The 18687-nt window shown below is 43.6% G+C and overlaps 1 protein-coding gene across 2 annotated transcripts; it reads left to right on the top strand.

The window, feature by feature from the left end:
* The first annotated feature begins 67 nt into the window (after positions 1 to 67).
* On the top strand, positions 68 to 13667 carry VGLL1 (vestigial like family member 1). Of its 2 annotated transcripts, none has more exons than XM_064670064.1 (6): positions 68 to 1812; positions 4370 to 4433; positions 5035 to 5264; positions 5840 to 6259; positions 8323 to 8382; positions 9065 to 13667. In XM_064670064.1, exons 3-6 carry the CDS (start codon positions 5054 to 5056, stop codon positions 9103 to 9105), a joined length of 732 nt encoding a protein of 243 aa, XP_064526134.1. In that variant the 5' UTR covers positions 68 to 1812; positions 4370 to 4433; positions 5035 to 5053; the 3' UTR covers positions 9106 to 13667. The 2 variants fall into 2 exon arrangements, with proteins under 2 accessions (XP_064526134.1, XP_064526135.1); XM_064670065.1 differs by having other exon boundaries at positions 5843 to 6259.
* The last annotated feature ends 5020 nt before the right edge of the window (positions 13668 to 18687 follow it).

The following is an 18687-nucleotide window of genomic DNA, read 5'->3' on the forward strand; positions in this document are numbered from 1 at the left end:
TAGAAAACCAACATTTAAAAGCAATGGTAATTGAATAATATCTAGACTTGTGACAGCATCTGAGAATCCCTTGGTTTGTCTTCAATTTGTTTCTTAAAGGGGTTGTGTTTTATACTACCTTTTTAATAAACAAACTGGTGAACAGAACAAGTCTTTGCTGATTCGTTCTGAGATAATGTATTTGTCTTTTTTCCCCTCGGTAGAAGATACAGTAGCCTTTGGTGCACAGGGATTTTTATAAAATACATGTGTTAACAAGCCAGAGCTTTCCAGCCGGATCCAGTAGACGTGTTGCTGGAACTGTAAGTGGGATATGGTATCTGTTCCCCCTTTGTGGGTTTTGTCTTCTTCCTGGCTTGGTGTGTTAATGGACCTGCACAGATATAAAAGAAGTAGAAGGGATGATTGCAAACACCATAGTTATAAATGAGATTGTGGGGTTTTTATTTGTTAAAGACAAGTAGAATTTCAATTTGGATTCTCAAAAATAAAGATTTTTTTTTTTTCAATTTTGTTTTCTTCAAAGCTTTGACACTTCGCTTAAAAAGCACTGGAAATCAGTTGCTCAATTCCTGTACTGAAGAACAGGGATTATAATCCCATTTTACCCAGTAGTTCCTTGTAGGAGCTTTAAACTGATTCCATTTTAACAACCAGCCAAGTGCTTTAACTGCCAACCTGAGAGGGAATTTTTGAATGAGGTCTTGAAAAGCTTTAGCAGAAGAAATCTCTGCTGTATGAGCTAGTTTAGAAAAGGGGATCAAAGAAGGAGTGATGGAGATGTTGAGGGCTCTTGTCCTGCTGATGGACTGGAATCCAGTGTGTCTCACAATGAAAATGTGTTTATGCAAAGAGTGTGTCAATAAAAGACTAAGCACCATCACGGGAATCTCAGCCTGGTAGTTAAGTTGGTCTGGGAGATGGCAGAGGGCGGATTCATACGTATTTAGGCAGAGGGAATTGAATTGTGCTCTCCTGCTTTCTGGATGAGTAAACAAACTCCTAAACTGCTCTATAAAACATATAATGTCACCAGTTTGGTGACTCTAGTTCCCAAGGTGTTTTTTCCAGCTGAGACTGGCAAGTTTGACCCTGTTTCAGCATTTCTGGAATGACTGCAACTGGGTAATTTTGGTAAACTTGCTATTAAAAAACCTCCAAACTCTTATTTCCTGCTATAGCCCTTGAAGAACAAGAATATTTTTATTTTCTGAAGCTTTCTGCAGTCATTTAAACAGATCCAGTGAAGAAGAGAGAGAAAAACAGTTATCAAGTTTTTCTGGATTGGAGGCAGGTCCTCCTTTCCTTCTTGTAGATGTTGCCCACATAATACTGAATATGTCCTAGCCTGGCATAGGAAAAACCTTTATCATCCTGGCTAAGTTTGGCTGTCTGCCATAACTTCATCATCCTACTCTAAACTCTTCCAAAGTCCACAGTCCTCTTTATTGTGTACACATTGTCATTAAAAAGAAAAAAAAAAAAAGAAAAAGAAAACAAACCAACAAACCCAAACCTACTTACAATCCTATTTTCCTCATTCCTGAAACCTCCTAACCTGGTTGACTTGTTGGAGTGCATTTCATGCATTCTTAGCAGATAGGCTGAAGGAAACGCCTTGTTCGCGCGCAGCTGGAGGCTAAAAAGTGTGTGAGGAGTTCATGAACGTGGCTTGTCTCCTGCTGCAGTCGCTGCAGAGCACACAGAGCCTGCCGGGCCCCGGGAAGGATCCCAAACCTGCTGGACACACCATGACCATCCCGCACCCGAAACATCTCCCTGGTGTGACACCGCTCCTGACAGTGAGTTAAGGTAGGAGAACTCAGGGATAATTCCAACCCACGGTTCACTGACTTTCTCAAATGTTCCCTTATTTGTTCCCTTATCTCTGGATGAAAGAGAATGCCTGCTTGTTAAGTTGTTGCTTAATACTTGGGAAGTGGAAATTTTTTTAATGTTTTTAAAACTGGTTTGAGCTACATGAAAGCAAGAACAGAGAGAGTTCCCTGTCTGATGCTCCAGTGATGGGCAATCAGTACTGTGAGCAAGGGTAGGAATGTGAGAGAAGTTGTAAAGTATTGTCACTTGTGATGAGCCATCAACAACCATTTCTCTAAAGCCTGTGTTGAGGACACCTCCTTGTCCACCTTAAGGACAGGTAACTTGGACAATTGCTTGCACTATTCTGCCGTAATTAATCCATTCTGAGATCAGTGTGAGGTGAGCTGAGTCTGCTTCATCCTGAGCTCCACTTCTACTCCACTTTGACAACAGTTTGTGGCAGACACAGGTTGGAAGGATTTCTGCCTTCTTTTGAAGACTTCCTGCCGGAAGATGGAAGAATAGGAAGTTCAGGTAATGAAGACAGTGCCACAAATTTAGATCCTGCCTCATGGGACATTAGATTCTTCATGTGCATATGATCACTGAGGGACTGAGATGTAACCTAGGTTATATCCAGCCTTCCTATGGCTATTTGTTGGAAAGAACAAGAGGTTTTCAAAGGAAATGATAAAACAAAAAAGAGAAAGATGACCTTTCTTCTTTAAAATATATTATTTTCGCACAAGCTGCTGCTAAAGGAGCTCAGAATTAATGTCAAGAGCCAGTTAATGCATGTTAATGAAAGTGGTACAAAGACTGAATGTCTTGCACTGAGTGAGGAACAGGAAAAGTGAACCTCTGGGCCAGAGCTAATGCTCTTTAAATTGTATGTTGATGTGTAGTGTTAGAGCAGTGTAGGAAGAGCTGGTTTGCTGCTTGCTGTTGGGATGGCCTGATGTCCTGTCTCAGGCCATGTGATCACTGATGTCTTCACCAAGCTTTTGCCACTTTGGTTGGAATTTTCAATGGCAAGTGCTGGCTTCCAGCTGAGCAATCAGAAGGTTCCTTCACCTAAACAGTGGGTTGCTTTCTAAAACAAGATTGGGGAAAAAACAGTGCCTCTTCCTGTGCCTTGAAGGTCTTCCAGTTGTTTGGCTGCGTTGTGCTAGTTCCTGCTCCCCTCACAGGCCTTGGGAAGGTGCCTGTAAATTAGGAAGAAGTTTTTTTGGTGTAAGTTTTCCATGTCTGGGAAAGTTGGGTCAGTTTTAAAATTGTGAAAGATTATCTTCTGAATCAGATGACTGTTAAAGTATGCCCTTGCATTTCCTGGCTGGTGACCAACCTGAACGTGTCCTGTTCCCATCCCTGTGTTTAGGTGGATGTGAGGCCGGAGCTGGGGCAAAGCAATAGAAATCCCAAGATAAGGACTGAGGAACTCTGGAGTTTGAACACGAGTTGGCATTGATGGCAGGGGATTAGGGCTGGCTGAGCAAGGGACTGTGAAGCAGGGAGAACTGAACAGAGCACAAGGGAGAGGGAGATGGAGGTAACAAGCAAAACTAGACATAGAAGCAAGTGATAAACATGGACAAGAAGTTTGTAGTTGAAGGATTAAAATGGTGATAGATTGTGGTTTGATAACCTTAATCCTCATATTTCTTGATGCCTGTATACTTGGTTTTGCAGCCTGAACAGTATTTTCATGTGTAAGAAATTCTGAGAAACCATCTGAAGGCAGCATTCACAGGCTCTTCGGGGTGTTCTTTGAGACACAGATGAGTGCAATGTTTATTGGGAAGCTTCTGGGGATTGGGGGGTTTATGACTAGGAAAGAAATCAGATAAATGCTAGGAATAGGTTAAGCAATGCTGCATATTGCAGGGTTAGCTGGATGGAAATATAAATCAAATGATTCATTAGGTTTTGCGTGGTACAACTGGCTATTGGCCAAAGGTTTGCCTGGTCTCTGAAAAATAGCAGGCTTCTTTTTGCTACCAAGGTAAATTGATTATGCTATGCAGTGTCATGAGCTGACAATGAGTCTGGAAAATTGAATAGAAGCAGCAGCAGGCACTTCTCATTGCATTTGTAGCCTGAGCGTTGCTAAATATGATTCTGATTAAGGCAGGACGTGTGAGCCGTGGTTGGGGAACTTGTTCCCCTGCGGCCAGAAACTGCACAAATGCATGAAAATGATGCTTCTCCAGGGCAAGCAGTGACATTCCTTGTCCTACTCTTACCATATCTGGCAGCAGATATTTTTTAAGGAGAACAAAAAGGACTCTTATAGTCTTCTGGTGACTTCCTGCAAACTATTTTAGTGTAGTTCCTGCCTTAAATCTGTAACTTTGGGTTGTCCCACAGTGTGTGTTTCAGCAGTCTTGCTACCAAAAGTTTTAACCAACTGGCAGACCCATCATATTCTGAGGTAAATTGTTTCAAACAAAAAAGATTATTTGTTTGGCTTTGGGTTTGTTTTTTTTTTACTTGAATTTGTCATGATTTGAATTTCTAATAATTTAATCTGACTGTCTTTTTCTAACAGGTGAAGCAACGAGTTACTCTCAGAAGTCTTTTTGTTGTGGAGGTCTGTGCTGACAGTGATCAAGGTACTTCAAACTTTACCTTATCTAAAATTATTATTTTCAGCTCTAATTAGTGGTGGAGTTTTGGGTTTTTTTGTTCTTCTTGTTTTGGTTTGGGGTTTTTTTCACTGTGTCAGTATGTTTTTGAGCCATACAAAACCCAGAAATGGACGAAGCAATTTTGATATGTTCACTCTGAACTTCATTCAGTGACAGTGCCACCTCTGAATTACTTTTTAAGTGCTTCAGTTATTCCAGCACTGCTCTATCCTGAGGGCACATTTGCACAGCAGTAGGTCCTAAGGCCAAGGGTCATGGTGAGAAATGACAGCTGGTAGATAGATGTGCCCATTTTACCCAAGTATTCCATGTTAAAAGTATATAATAAGGAAATCAGTAAAGAAAAGGTGCATGGAAAAAGCAGAAACCCAGATAGAGAATCTAATCCTACTAGCACAGTTCTTCTGGCCCTACCATTTTCAGGAGGAAGATGGGCTCACCACTGACTGGCCACTTTAAGCTGAATATTATCGCTTTGACCTGTCTGGGTTTGTTTTGTTTGGTTTTTGTTTTTTTTTTTTTGTTTTGTTTTGGTTTGGTTTTGTTTTGTTGTTTTTTTTTCCAGGAGCGATTGGTTTGTAAAAATGGAAGAAACAAGGAAGCTCTCTCCAAAGCCATGTAAAAGCAAAGAAGCTGTGAAAACAGAGTGGGGATCTCAGAGTGTTGTGTTTACCTATTTCCAAGGGGATATTAACAGCGTGGTAGATGAACATTTTTCCAGAGCTCTCAGCAATGCCAAGAACCCACAAGACCTGAGCACAAAGCACAAGGGTGACAATGTTGTTCTGAAGAATGGTGAGCCACTTTCCATGGTGTTGGATGGGGGTGACTTTCTTTCACTAAGGAATTTAAGATCTAGTGAGCTTAAATTTGGAACTGTGTGCAAATAGAAAGAATGAAAATCATACTTGTAAAGTCCTGGATTATGTAGCAGGGACCTCCTGGGTAAATCCCTGTGCTTGCTGAGGTGATTCCCAAATTCTCCACAGGCCTGTTGGCAGGACTAGGTCATCATTTTCCAGCCAAGTGTGGCCATCACTGTCAGATGCATTAAATGCATTATGACTTAAGTTGTTGTCTTTGCAAAAATGTATTTGTTTAAGCATACAGTTGTTAAAAAACCTGCCTATGCCAGTGATCTGTAAGAAAACACATGTAATACTTATTTGGAAGTATTGGTGGTGGTGGTTTAGTCTGCTTTTAATATTAATTTAGGGTTGTTTTTTAAGATAAGCAACACTAAAGTGAATATATCTCTCCGTAAAAATGAATATGCAATCTGGTGGCCTTCCCTTAGAAGTCCACTGGAATTTGCCTTAGGAAAAAGTAAGAATTGATGAGACTTCAGATGCTTTCTTTCTCTTTTTAAGCAGACAGCATGTCTCCCCATCAGTGGAATTTCTCATCACATTGCTACAAACCGTATCCGTCATCTTCCGCCACGAGCATGTCAAATTCCGGCCTGAATTTTCCTGCTGCCGGTCTGGGAGGCCAATACCAGCCACCAGCTCTGCGCAGTCACCCAACTCAACCCGCAGATCTGTGGCCCTTCCCTTCCATTGGGTCTCCCAGTGTCACCAATTCCATGTATCACCCTGCCCTGCCCAACCTGCACGTGGTGGATGAGCCCATCTCTGACAGGAAATACGGTTCTCTCCTTGGCCTCCTGCAACAGGAAAGGTGCCTGACATCCATGCAAGAATGCACCGTGAAGCAACACTCGAGTTCTGCTTGTGTGACTGGACCTGCTAGGTTACAAAATATGAGTCAAAGTTCAGCTCCTGGGGGAGGTAAGAAAATACTTACTATCACTTTATTCTTTGACGGCATCTTATGTAAAGAGTCAAAATAATACAGTCTGTTCCTAAGCTTCTCAAATTTCAATAGGTAACCATGATGTGAGCTGTGGTACTTGGGATTGATTAGCTGCATAGTATGGTTTAATCAAACAATGTGCATTGCCTACTCGCACAGTATTTTACCTTCTGGCTTACACTGGGGAGATATTTGAAGTGAATATAAACGTTATTCACAGTGCTATCAGGATCTCTGCCCCACAGGTAGCAGGTATGATGGGTAACAAATGCTCCCTTACTGGGACCAGAAAGGGGTGGTCAGGAAAGATCCCTGGACAGCGTCACTGTGCAGGGTGGTAATGATGTTCTGAATACAGGATGGGAAGCTGCAGCCCTTACCAGCGTGGTCGGGGGTTTTCTGCCTCCCAGTCTCTGTCTGTAGCTGGAATGACGAGGGTACAGGGGCTGGAGGGCCAGCCTTGCCTTGTCTTGTCTCCTGGCTAACTGCTGCCTGCCATGAAGCACTGCTGCCCTGCCTGTCAGAGTCTGTGTTTGCTCCCTGCAGATATCCCAGAGCTAATGCAATTCCCACAGAAGTGATGATTGCTGGTTATTTATTATCAACAACTAGTAGGAATACCAATCCTAGATACCACCAGCACACAGCAGAAAGATGGTGGATGACTGAAATCCATTTCCCAGGAGCTTAGGTCCCCCCAGCAGCTAGATCTGCTGGATGAAATTGCTCCCTTGTGAGTAATTTCAGCCTTTGAGAAGCTGTCTGGGATCAAGCTTCCTGGCTGGAGCCCTGGTGCCCTGTGCCTGCGTTGCTGTTCCTGGGCGTTCCCCAGTCAGGCAGCTCAACACTGGCCTCCAAGAAAAAGGGTTGTGAAATTGTTTAGGGAGTCTGCTGGAAAAATACAGCATGTCCTACTTGGTGCTTCTAGATAAAAAGGACCAGGCATGTGAAGGAGCAATCCTGAGGCTTAGGTTTTGAAAAATAACCAGCTGTGAAATACCTACTGGTTACCCAGTTTCGAAACTGCACCAGCAGTAATTTGGCAGAATGTGAGCTAAAGACTGCCTGCAGGTACAAACAGGAGTTTATCCACAGTTTCTCTTTTGAGGATACACCAAAGCTGTGTTGTTATGAGGACCCCAGCTGTAGGTGTTTTGTTAACCCATTCCTGCTCCAGTGTCTGATGCCTGTCTGTGTCTGTGCATGGAAAAAGGAGAGTGCTCTGTCTTCAGCTGGAATGCAAACTTTCTACTCATGGTACATAGGTTGAGCTGAGGCTTTATGTATGTGTTGCACAGGTACTCATTCTAGTCTTTTTGCCTAATAAATGACAGTCTAATTGCTTTAAAGACATTGCCTGTACTTCTAGGATTTAATTTAAGAACAAGGTTAGGGTGCCCTCTTCCCCCAAGGGGGCAATGTGAGCCTATCAAGGCTTGGGAACTTCAAGAAATGACTCTTCCAGAAAAGAAGATATTTCATGAAAGTAGTCTTGGGGTCAAAACAGGGAAGCACTGTTAAAAGAAGTGGACATTTTTCCCCAAAATTTCAAAAAGAAAATGAGTGGGGAAAAACTGAAAAGGAAATTAAACAGCTCAGTATTCCCCAGCCATGGCCTTTTCTTTCAGGATGTTTACAGGGCCTTTCTGAATACTCAGGGAGCCTCTTAACACCACATGTGTAACACCACGCATGTACTTATCAAACAAGAAGGATTGATAAGAAATGGCTGATCCACGTTCACAGGGAGTCTTTGGCAAATCCCTCAGATGTGTGCATTTAGTCTGGCTGTGGGAGTCCCTGTTTCCTGCCTCTATCTGTTAAATATACTTCTTGTGCTGTGTCATGTTTCAGAACAGCTGATATTTATATTTATGGAAGTGTATGTTGCTGTGCCAGACAGCACAGAGCTCCCCAGCACCTGTGCTATAGGCTGGGCTGCAAAAGCACAAGGTTTCTTTAGGAATTACTGTCTACTTTTAGCTCTGTGTTGAATCTCTGCTCATCCCTGGTATTTTTTATGATTTTTTTTTTTAAGAGAGGAAAGGAAGCTCTTACCAAGATTCAGAAAATCCCAGCGTAAGCCATGCCACTGCAGGTGAGTAATGAAAGCAGCAGGTTTGGAACAAATCAGTGCTCACCTATGAAGGACATTCTTAAATATTCTGCTTATACATGCAGAATTAAAGCTGTTTCCTTGTTTGCTTCCAGGCTGTATTTCAAAAGCTTGTTTTTCCCCAGATAGACACATCACCTCCCATATCTACATTAACAAAGAAGAAGAAAAAATTACGTTATATTAAAATGAGATACATGATTTTTTAACCCCATGTACTTTACTTTTTATATCATCAGGCTACCACTTCGTGATGCCTGTTTTTCACTGGTTGTCCAAGTTTCAGATCCTAGAAAGATAGACTACCTCTTGATTTGTACCTGAAGCACCTGGCTTCAGGTTGAGGTCTCTGTTGGACCCACGTGCTGGCACTGCTGCAGTTTGCACCAACAAACCCACCACACTGCTAGGAGAGTTGGGCTAAGAAATTACTCCCAAAGCCTTCAAGCTTCCATATTTTTATTAGTCTCTTGAGACTGGGTCATACCCTGGTGTTGGTTCCTTGATGTGCAATGTTTTGGGGATACTTAGGATGGGTCATTCTGGTTATTCTAGTAAGGGCTCTTTTGCACCAGACCCAAGGGTGCAATTTTGTTTGCACAACGCCTTAGGAGATTGCATGGAATGTGCTGTTTGACTCTACTGATGCTGCTGTGTCTTTCAGGTATTCAGATTCATGACAGAAGACAAGACTTGTACTTTTAGCAAATGGATGTTTCTACTTTATTCTGAAAGAGAAAGTTCTTTCTGTGAACTTTTATTATTTGCAACTGTGAATCAAGAAGAAATGAATTGCAGCTATCCTGTGCTTTTTCTCTCAGCTGGAAGAATACATGTACTATTTACTATTTGGGGAATGAAAAAATCATCTTTTTCTATACAGTAAATAATTTCTAATAGCTGTGGTATTAAACCTGACGGTATGTTCGTTGTGAAGAAATATTGTCTACTTAAGGCTTTTCATGTAGCCCTCTTGAAAGGACTCTTAGCATTTTTTAATCTTTCTGTGTTTATTCATTTGCCCTCTCTTGATAAGAAGCACAATTATTATCAATGCAGTTGATAACTGATAAGTGCAGGGTTGCAGTTTGCATAAATTCGATGCTGCAGCTTCTTAGCTTGACTTGATACCTCCGGATTGTTTAAAATAGTCTTAGGTCCTGGGCAAGAGACTTCAAGACAACCACGGGTCAGCAAAGCACGTAATCATGTTTATGTTTTGAAAGCACAGCAATTTGTAACTGTACTTGCAATTCCCATGGATATTCTTTGGAAACTATATAATATGCTTATGTCTGAAGGCTCTGGTTTGCCCTCTCAGTGTTGTATAATCATCCTCTAGAAAGCAGTGAATTCATGCTGGCTCTGAGAGGCAACCTGGATCCTCATTGGGTGCAATTAAAATACCATTGAGCAAAAAGCTGGAGGTAGGAATGCTCTATCTTCTCAGCCTCTCTGCAGGTGGAAAAGGTTCTTTTTCTAAATAAACTCAGTGGAGTTGAATTTTGAATTACCAAGCATGAAGGACTGGGCCAGCTGAAGAAACAGGAGTCAAACCCTTTGTGGTGGCTGCATCCCCCAGACCTCAGAGCAGCTGAACAGAGAGTCTTGATGCTCCTCTGTGCAGCACAAGTGGCAGATTGAACTGTGCATCAAGACTGAAACACACATTCAGATCCCCCCTTGCTTCATCACTCACTCTTGACAAATACATTTGCAGAAGCTACTGTGAGTAAAACCTCCTGTCTCTAGTGTTTAGGTTTGTGTGTGTGATCCCTGCAGTCAGAGACATTGCTTAGCCTTTATTGTAAATCCTAAGAATAAAAAAGATTTGGGTTTGGTTTTCTCCTTCTCCATTAGCTATATATTAATTTAATATAAAGGAGCATGATTAACTTTTTCAGACAGCTCTTTGCAGTTGCTCAAGGAAATTTGACCTTTGAGATCCTGGAACTTGTCAGTTTGCAGGACAAATCCTGAGCTGGTATAAGTGGTTGTGACTTATATCACATGTCTCTGCTGCCACTTCTCCAGTTATAACACCTTGTGTAATTTTATAAATAATTTTAGTTCAGCAACTTCAGGTGTTTATGGAAGTGACTTAAAAGAAAAATTTTTTAAAATCTCAGCTTGTATCTTGCAAGTTTGCTGTAGCAGATACATGCTCTAGACCAACCTGTGATCACATGCAAGAGGAACAGTTTTAACTAAACCAATAAAAGATAGAGCAACATCCTGTCTCCCTAGAGATGAGCACTGAAAAAAAATTACTGGGTTTTAATATTTCTACAAAATTACCTTTTTTCTGTTTTCATTTTATGAATAGCTCTCCAAGTAGTTTTCTTTTTGTTATCCCAAATCACTTCCCTGATTTTTAAGGCTGTGCGGTAATATAATCTATCTGACTTCCTCTATGGGCTGAAGCCAAGATTTCCAAGCTGTACTTTATACGTCTGCCTTACTGGCATGTGCTATGATTCCATTTAACTTACTGCTTCAAAACAGTGAAATATTATTTTTTTCTCCCTCTGCCATCCCTTCTAAATGAAAATGCTTAAATAATTTCTCTCTGAGGTCTTAGAAGACATATAACAGTGTATTTAAATACTCTTAAAATGTAGTGCTTCATTGAACAGTTTGGCCCTGTGCATGTTACAGCTGGGAATATTCAAGGTGACTTATTAATTCTGTGTTTCTGGTGAATCAACCAAGTGGGGTTGGACAGTGTGGGGGAAAAAAACCATTGTTTTAAAATGCATGTCCCTTATTGCACACACACAAGGCATCAGTGCTTCTGCCTTGACAGGGTGATGCTGTGAGCCATTGCTGCAAGGTTTGGCAGTACTGTGTCCTCACTGTCCAGCTGTCTGGCAGTCCTGGAAAAAGGGAACAAACGTCCAAGAAGCCCAAGGGTTCCTGGGCCCCTTGTCAGTGCAGGCTCCACACTGGGCACATGTGTGCTTGCTCTCTGCCCTGGCTGCTAGAAGAATGATGACATGGTGGAGGGCTGGGGGACAGAGGCTCTGCTGCTCCTGTGTTTTGTCTCACACCACCACAGCAATGTGCTCCAGAGCGTGCTGGGCTTTGTTGGCATCTCTCTGTTCTTCTGCAATAAACACAGTTTTAACCCATCAGCACAACTTGCTTTACGTTACTTAGTATGAATAGGGGTTTGAACATTTCACAGCAGTTCCCTACATTAGGTAGGCTTTTATTTTTATGTGTATATAATATATATATATTAAAAAAAACTCTAGATACACACACGTGGTCCTCTAGAATACTTTTGTCCAGAGTGGAGTGTTTCTTGCTTTTCAGCTGAGGCTGGTGCTGTGTTCCCACTGCTGTCATGCTCCAGTGACCATGCCTTCATTCCCATTCCATCCATGCGCTCTTTTGCTGGGAAGGACTTGGCAGCCAGCTCGCTGTATTCAGCAGCTGCCATCTGGTACTTCCCACAGTTAGTTTTGATCCCTCCTCTGAATGCAGCAGTCGTGGTGGTGATGGGAGAAGGGATGTGGGATGTATCCACTTCAACAGCTCCCGACTCCCCGAGTGCCAGCGCACCTCTGCAGAGACCGCCCAGAAGGACAGGCGGGGGCCGGGTGTTACATCCCTGGAAGTGTTCAAAAAGCATGAGGAGGTGGCTCTTGGGGATGCAGTTTAGTGGTGAATGTGGTGATGCTGGATTAATGGTTGGACTTGATGGTCTTGGGAGGTATTTTCAATCTTAATGATTCCACGATTTTGTAGTAATTTACTGACTTAGTGATTTTTAGTAATTTACTGATTCAGTAATTTACTGTGAGAAACCACTATTTGCCTTCCTTTGGGCATCCTCTAGTCCAGGAATGACTTGTTTGCACAGATGGCTTTTCTTCTATCTTTTTCTGATGGGCAGGTGAGACGCAAACTACATGCTTTGTGGGCTCTGGTCAGAGATTGATGCAGAGAAATACTCAGGCACTGGACGTGCCTGCCCTGTGAGGAGTCTGTGCCCTTTTTTAATCAGCAGGAAGTGGTGTGCATTTTTTCACCATGCGTGTCCCAGGACACAGACACTTTGCAGGCGTCTTGCTCTGCCTCCTCACGAGGGCTGGCCCTGCTCCAGCTCCCCCTCTGATGGTCAGATAAACCCTGTGGGTGGCTGGGAGCAGCGAGCTGGTTTAGCTACTCCACCCCACTTTAGTCACTCATTACTAGTGTTAAAAATAGTCCCAGACTGCAGTGACAAACGAGATATTCTTTTGCTATGAAAAAAATACCTACAGGTTATATAAATAAATAAATAAATAAAGACAGGAAGGATCATCCCTTTCAGAGAGGGGAACACAAGCTGTTGTTGCTTTCATTTTTGTTCAGGTGTCAATTAATTTGTCCCACCCCAGGTGAGCAAGGGACACTTCATGTACCCACGTGGCATGTAGCCTTTGGTAAACACTCACTCATCACTGGAATTTTTTACCATCTTGTGGTTTTTAATCCTCTTTCCTGGCAGGCTCTGCCAAGCAAGACAGTCCTGCTCCTGGGTAGAAGTGTTGTTGCACCACTTTGTTCTGTGATCTGTTTTCCTGTACTGTCTGGTTTAATACATTGCATGTTTTGGATTCAAGGCCCTATTCCACTTAACTGCTGATCCACTGAGAGCTTGGTACTCCCCTGAGTTGTCATATATCATTATTCTTGGAGGATTTCAGCAGAAAACTGGTGCAAACTGGTGGTTTTGGTGCCTTGTTTGCTGGGAGAGGGATGCTCCCTTGTTTCAGGGACATCACAGGCTGTGTCAGAGGGCTGCGTGTCACTGCACTGACAATATCGCTGCACAAACAACACTGTGGTTGCATCACACAGATCAGAATTTCTTTGCTGAGGGGATGTAAAGGTGGCTGAGGGGTGGACAATCAGCAGCTGGGCTGTGACACAGGGCCAAGGGCTCTCTGGGACAGCTCAGAGGATGTTTTCATGGCTGGAGCCATAACGGAGCTGGCTGAGCCAAGCTGGCTGTGGCCGCCTCAGATGTGGTATTCCCCAAAACAAGGTCCAGCAGGAGACTGAGTTCTCTGTGAGCCACCATGAACCTGGCTGAGCCCAGTGCCCCTGCTGCTGGTTCACCCTCCCCCTCAGCCTGCTTTCTAGGTGGGGATTAAGTTGGGGGCTGCAAACCCCTTGGAAAGGTGGCTGCTTTGCCAACCGTCATCCTCACCTCTGTACCCTCATCTCCCCCCATTGCCCCAGCCTGGACTTTGCAGATTCTGGCTTTGTGTCTGAGGGGGGAAATTTGTGTTTTTCCCACTTCTCTTTGTCCACATGGCTAATTCTGGATACAGTACAGGGTTATAAAAAATATTATCAGGCAGCATTTCATTCTGAAATACAGCAGTATTGCATCTCCTGCTTAAGACCTTTCCACCTGAGATAGGGATAAAACAACAGCTCTTTCCCACACAGCACAATTAAAACAAAAAGTTTCTATGCTCAGAAATACAAAGCACTTGATTAGCTCCCAATACTGTGTTTTACCAGAGAGAGGTGTCACTTTAGGTGAATCCCTCTACCAAACAGAAACAAATGGAGTGGATGGCAGGAAACGGAATGTACCAAACACTCAAAGGGCATCTCTGGTAACTGAGCACAGCCTAAAATAATCCTGTACCAGCTGCCTGTTGAACAATGTCTACCTGTGCCTGGACAGCAGGGGGGGAAAGCACCCCTGCACACACAGGCTTCATCTGTTACCCTGTGTTTGTAGGCTCAGAGATGACATTCACTGGTAATGAATGTGTGGCCAAGTGATAACCCTTTGATTTAACCTTGTAGAAGATAAACCCTTTCTTAGTCTTTAAAGATTTAGTTCCTGTGGAGGCCTTGAATGTCTGATTATCTTGAAGTTTTGTGGACCCCAACCAGCTACTGCAGCAACCCCCAAGTCTGACTGGATCTGGTTATGGCTCTGGAAACCAAGACCTCCAGTTCTGTACAGGTTGTAGAGCAGTGTGGACTAATGCAGAACAGCCAGGCTCTCTGCAGGGCAGGGAAGGAACGATATTGCTTCTTGTAAACTGCCCAAATATTGTCAAGTCTCAACCGTGTGCCAGATAAATGATATTTAGAGCAGTCACTATGTGCAGCTCACCAGCACGAGGAACACTGTGTGCAGTCTGGGTACTGCACTCAAGCCACTTCAGGGGAAAACGCAAGGGCTAATTAAAAATTATGGGCAATTAGGAAAGTCCTCTAGCTGGACTTTTTGATGCATAAAGTTGTTTGTTTGTGTTTTTTAAGGTAGACTAAGTAGAGCCTAAGGAAAGTTTCCTGGCTTTAGTCAAGCTGTCACATAACCAAGACATTTGAGACGTGTGATACTATCACAGTTCCACCTATCCCACATTATTTGTTGGTGCTGGATTTGTGCCATGTTTTAAGAAAAGATTAGAATCAAAACACTCTTTTTTTCCCCTTCCCAAGGCTGCACCAATGACTGCTGACTGTAAGTGTGCAAAGACCAGCCAGACATTATCCTGCTTTGCTAGAAAAACAGCACCAAGGACTGCACCACGTGCTGGGTGCACAGGACCTGAGGTCTCTGCATAGCACGAAGGTGAGTGATTTACTCTGAGTTAAAGGGCAGGGGCAGGAGGGGCTGGGGATGTTTCCACTCTGCTCCATACAGGATCTAATCACCCTCTTGCTGACCTCTTCATTTGCCAACAGAGCATGAACTGATTGCCCAACACTTGCCCTGGGCAAGTTGGACTGTTTTTCTATGTTTATCCAAATATGTAGGATCAGCATCATGGTTGCACCATTTGTCCTTTTTCTTGCAAAAAAAAAATATTACAGAGAATTCCATTTATTAGATGGATTTAAGGCATAAAATCCATCATCTACAAGGTGGTGTCTTGAACAGAGCTGGTCAGTGGGGCTCCTCTGCCCCCCAAGCCAGGGCTGAGCTGCTAACAGTGCATGACTAACTCCTGCCTGGGCAGGGCTGGAGGATGAGGTGGGTCTGATGAGGAGGCTTCTAGGTCTGTTGTTCAAAACACGCTGTTGTGGACCTCATGTTTTGTAGGAACACCCATGGGATGGTGCAGTGATGGGGAAGATCAGGAGGCAAAGCCACAGGCATGGGCAGACAGCGAGTCCAGGGATGCAGCACACAGTCATCCCTCAAGGCATCCCTGTGCAGAATCCTCCCAGCACAGGCACAAAAGATGACCCCTCTGCCTGCGTAGAAACCCATTGTCTGCCCACAGGCTGTGTAGTGGTATCCCAAAAAGTAGGTGCTTTTGTTTGTTGGGTCTTTTTCCCCTTGCTTGACAGGAAAGCAGCCTGAAAATACTGTTGAGAAATGACAGTTTGTGAAGCAGCTCTGGAATCATCCTGCAGGGTGCTGGTGCTGTCCAGGCTGCAGCAGGCTGGCAGCCTGCTCTGATTCCAGGCAGATTTCCCACAGTGACAGGCTGTAGGGCACAAAACAACCTTGTAACAGTGACTAATGAGAACTCCTGCCTGTCTCCATGCAGAAACGCTTGGGAAGGGAGGGGTTTCAGGGAAATAAGAGCCTTCTCTATTGCCCCTCCTTGCCTGGGAAAAATGCTTTCTGTGGCTTTGCAAACTGGGGAGTGCAGGAACCCAGAGCCAGATTTATTCCCCTGTGCACATCCACTCGCCTCGTCTCTCATACAGACAGCTGCAGCATGCACAGAAATTTGCTTTAATGCAGACTAAAAACTCGAGGATTTCCTGGCCCAATTCTGGCTTTTATGCTTACGAAGACAGGCACAAGCTTCCTCACATGCAGCAGAGCATCAGGAGCTGAAGCTGTGGCAGTCCCGCCCGTGCCTCTGACTTTGTTTATGTCAATAAGAGCAGGAATGTTGCACATCTCTGTAGGCACAACCAAAGGAAAAAATTAGTGTCTCTAGTCTCTCTGGCTCAGTTTGAGCAGTTCTGGGATTGTGTTCTGAATCTTTTTTAGCAATCTTGAAAGGAGGGAGAGAAATCTGTAATTAAATCAATACATATGTAAACGAGCATCTGCCACAGAACCAGTTTTACTTCTTTGTGTTAAACATGTATTTCTGTTGACTCGTTATTTGTGACATATTCTTTGTTTATAAGGGTATCATTAAACTGGATTTTGGCTTGATTTAAGCAATTAAATGAGTCAAATCATTCTACGCATTTGCAGGATTTTTTAAGCTGTTATGTTGGCTCTTGATGTGTGTTTTGAGGCTGCCTGGTGGCCGACAGCTGCTTTGATGATTTATGATTATTCAGAAGTAGTTTTGGGTAAATCGTTTCAGGTAATAAACAACCAGTATTCAGGTTTTCACAAATGTTATTGGATGTGAAACTATGAGCCCTTCTCTCGAACCTGCACTTGGATCTGAGTTTTTTTCTGGGCTTTTCTAAGAGCCCTTCTGAAGCAATGGCTTCAGTCACTTCAGTCTAACTCCTTGGTGGCTCTAAAATCAGGTATTTCTATTTCAGCCATCTAGTATACAGGAAAAATACTGGGAGTCTGAAGTCCTTATGGTATGAAAGAAGATACTGTTATTCCCCATGTAGGAAACTTCATACATTTCCTGAATGCTCAGTGCTGCCATGTAAATGAATATCCATGGATAATGATGACCCATTATTCTTTGTTTCTTTTCAAGGCCTGGTTCAGAGCTTGGACCTCTCTAAATCTCTCTTCAAAAAATTAAACGTATTTCCTAGCTGATCTCTTTGGAAAAATAACAGTAGTGGTGATTGTGCTGTCTATCATCACTCATTCTGCAGTGACCTTGCAGGGTGTGCTGGGCTTGTGTGTTGCAGTTGGGTATTGCTGGTGGGTGGCAGGGTCAGAGGATGAGCATCTCTTCCTCCTGAGAATACTTGTTTCTTCCTAAATTAGGAAGTCCAGCTGTGTCAGTGTGGCTCAGTCAGGATGGACACTTGATCTCACCTGTGTGTTTTCTGCAGCAGGTTATCATGTGCACAGTCAGTCCCCAGTGTCATTGGATCATGCAAATGCTGCATCTCTCATCCCTTTACAGGGTATTTCTCTTTATCTCCTGCCTTGTGTTACTTCCACCACTGTGATGGAAGGAGAATGGGAACAGTCAAAACAGCAAATCCAAACCTCTGGCTGTTCCTGCACATTCCAGCACTCAGCACTTCTCGGTGCTGTCAGCGGCACTTTGTGTGCCTGAGGGTGTGCAGTGTGTTTGCACAGATGCCACTGTGTTTGCCTCTGGTTTGTGGGTGCACTCATCGTGCTGCTGGTGCTTGTGAGAGATACATGGTGCAGCTCCCGAGTGACAGATGCCATGTCATGATGCTGGTACAGTAATTCCAGGAGGCTCATCTGCTGTGGAGATGCCCAGAATGAAAAGATGCTCAGTGATCCCAAAGATTTTGATGTTTGTCACACTCTGCTGCTGCAGTCTTTGAACAGTACATTTGCTGTATAAACAGCAAAAGACCTAAAAATAAGAAATGTGTTGAGACAAGGAATGCAAATACTACCCTTTTTCCTGTTTATAAAAAAGGAAGACATTTGGAAAAGCCACCTGCAATGCCCAGTGGAAGAGGGTTAATGCAAAGCTCATGTCTGCTCCAGTTCTCTGCATGTGCCTTAGTCCTCAAAATGTGACAGTAACAGAACACAGGGAAACCAGATCCTCTTCCAAAGGGCCTGGCTCCAACAACTACCACTGCTTCCTGGGGAGCCACACTGTGTCCCAGAGCTGCTGTCAAACAGTGCCATCTGGGAAGCAAACTTCCCACTGGGTTTAGCTTGAAGAACTGCCACATAACTGCATTGCATCAGTAAAGCTGCTGAATTCCCACTGCTAAGGAAATAGAAACTGTAGAGCAGCTCGGTGAGCATCAGACAAGGTGGAACAAGGGAAAACAAGTGTTTCTGTCACAATGTGTGACCAAACTGTGGTGCTGCCAGCTGAGGGATGCTGTGGTGGACAGCAGGAAGCACAGGTCTCTCCTAAACGCAGCCCTCTGGATGCAACCCCCAGTGTAGGAATTTGCAAACTTTGATGGGCACAAGGTAGATCCTTAATTTCCTTGGTTATCAGCTACTATTGGGGATGGGCACTGGATCTTTGATCTTAATGTAGGATGGTTTTTATGCCTTGAGACTCCTGAGCTCCAGCTGGGCTGGGCTGGAATCATAATCCAGTCCTTGGCCTGTGTGATGGTGTGTGCTGAGCATCATGCAACCTCATCCTGCATCCTCTAACACTGTGTTTGTGCAGACCAAAACCACTGGGCAATGTGCTA

This window comes from Pseudopipra pipra, chromosome 13 (genome assembly GCF_036250125.1).
Source record: "Pseudopipra pipra isolate bDixPip1 chromosome 13, bDixPip1.hap1, whole genome shotgun sequence".
Lineage (NCBI taxonomy): Eukaryota > Metazoa > Chordata > Aves > Passeriformes > Pipridae > Pseudopipra > Pseudopipra pipra.

Excerpts from the sequence above, each read along its gene's own strand:
- VGLL1 (XM_064670064.1), top strand. The coding sequence starts at position 5,054 with ATGGAAGAAACAAGGAAGCTCTCTCCAAAGCCATGTAAAAGCAAAGAA. Across the intron at positions 5,265-5,839 it reads CAATGTTGTTCTGAAGAATG|CAGACAGCATGTCTCCCCAT; the intron begins GTGAGCCACTTT and ends TCTCTTTTTAAG. Across the intron at positions 6,260-8,322 it reads AAGTTCAGCTCCTGGGGGAG|AGAGGAAAGGAAGCTCTTAC; the intron begins GTAAGAAAATAC and ends TTTTTTTTTAAG.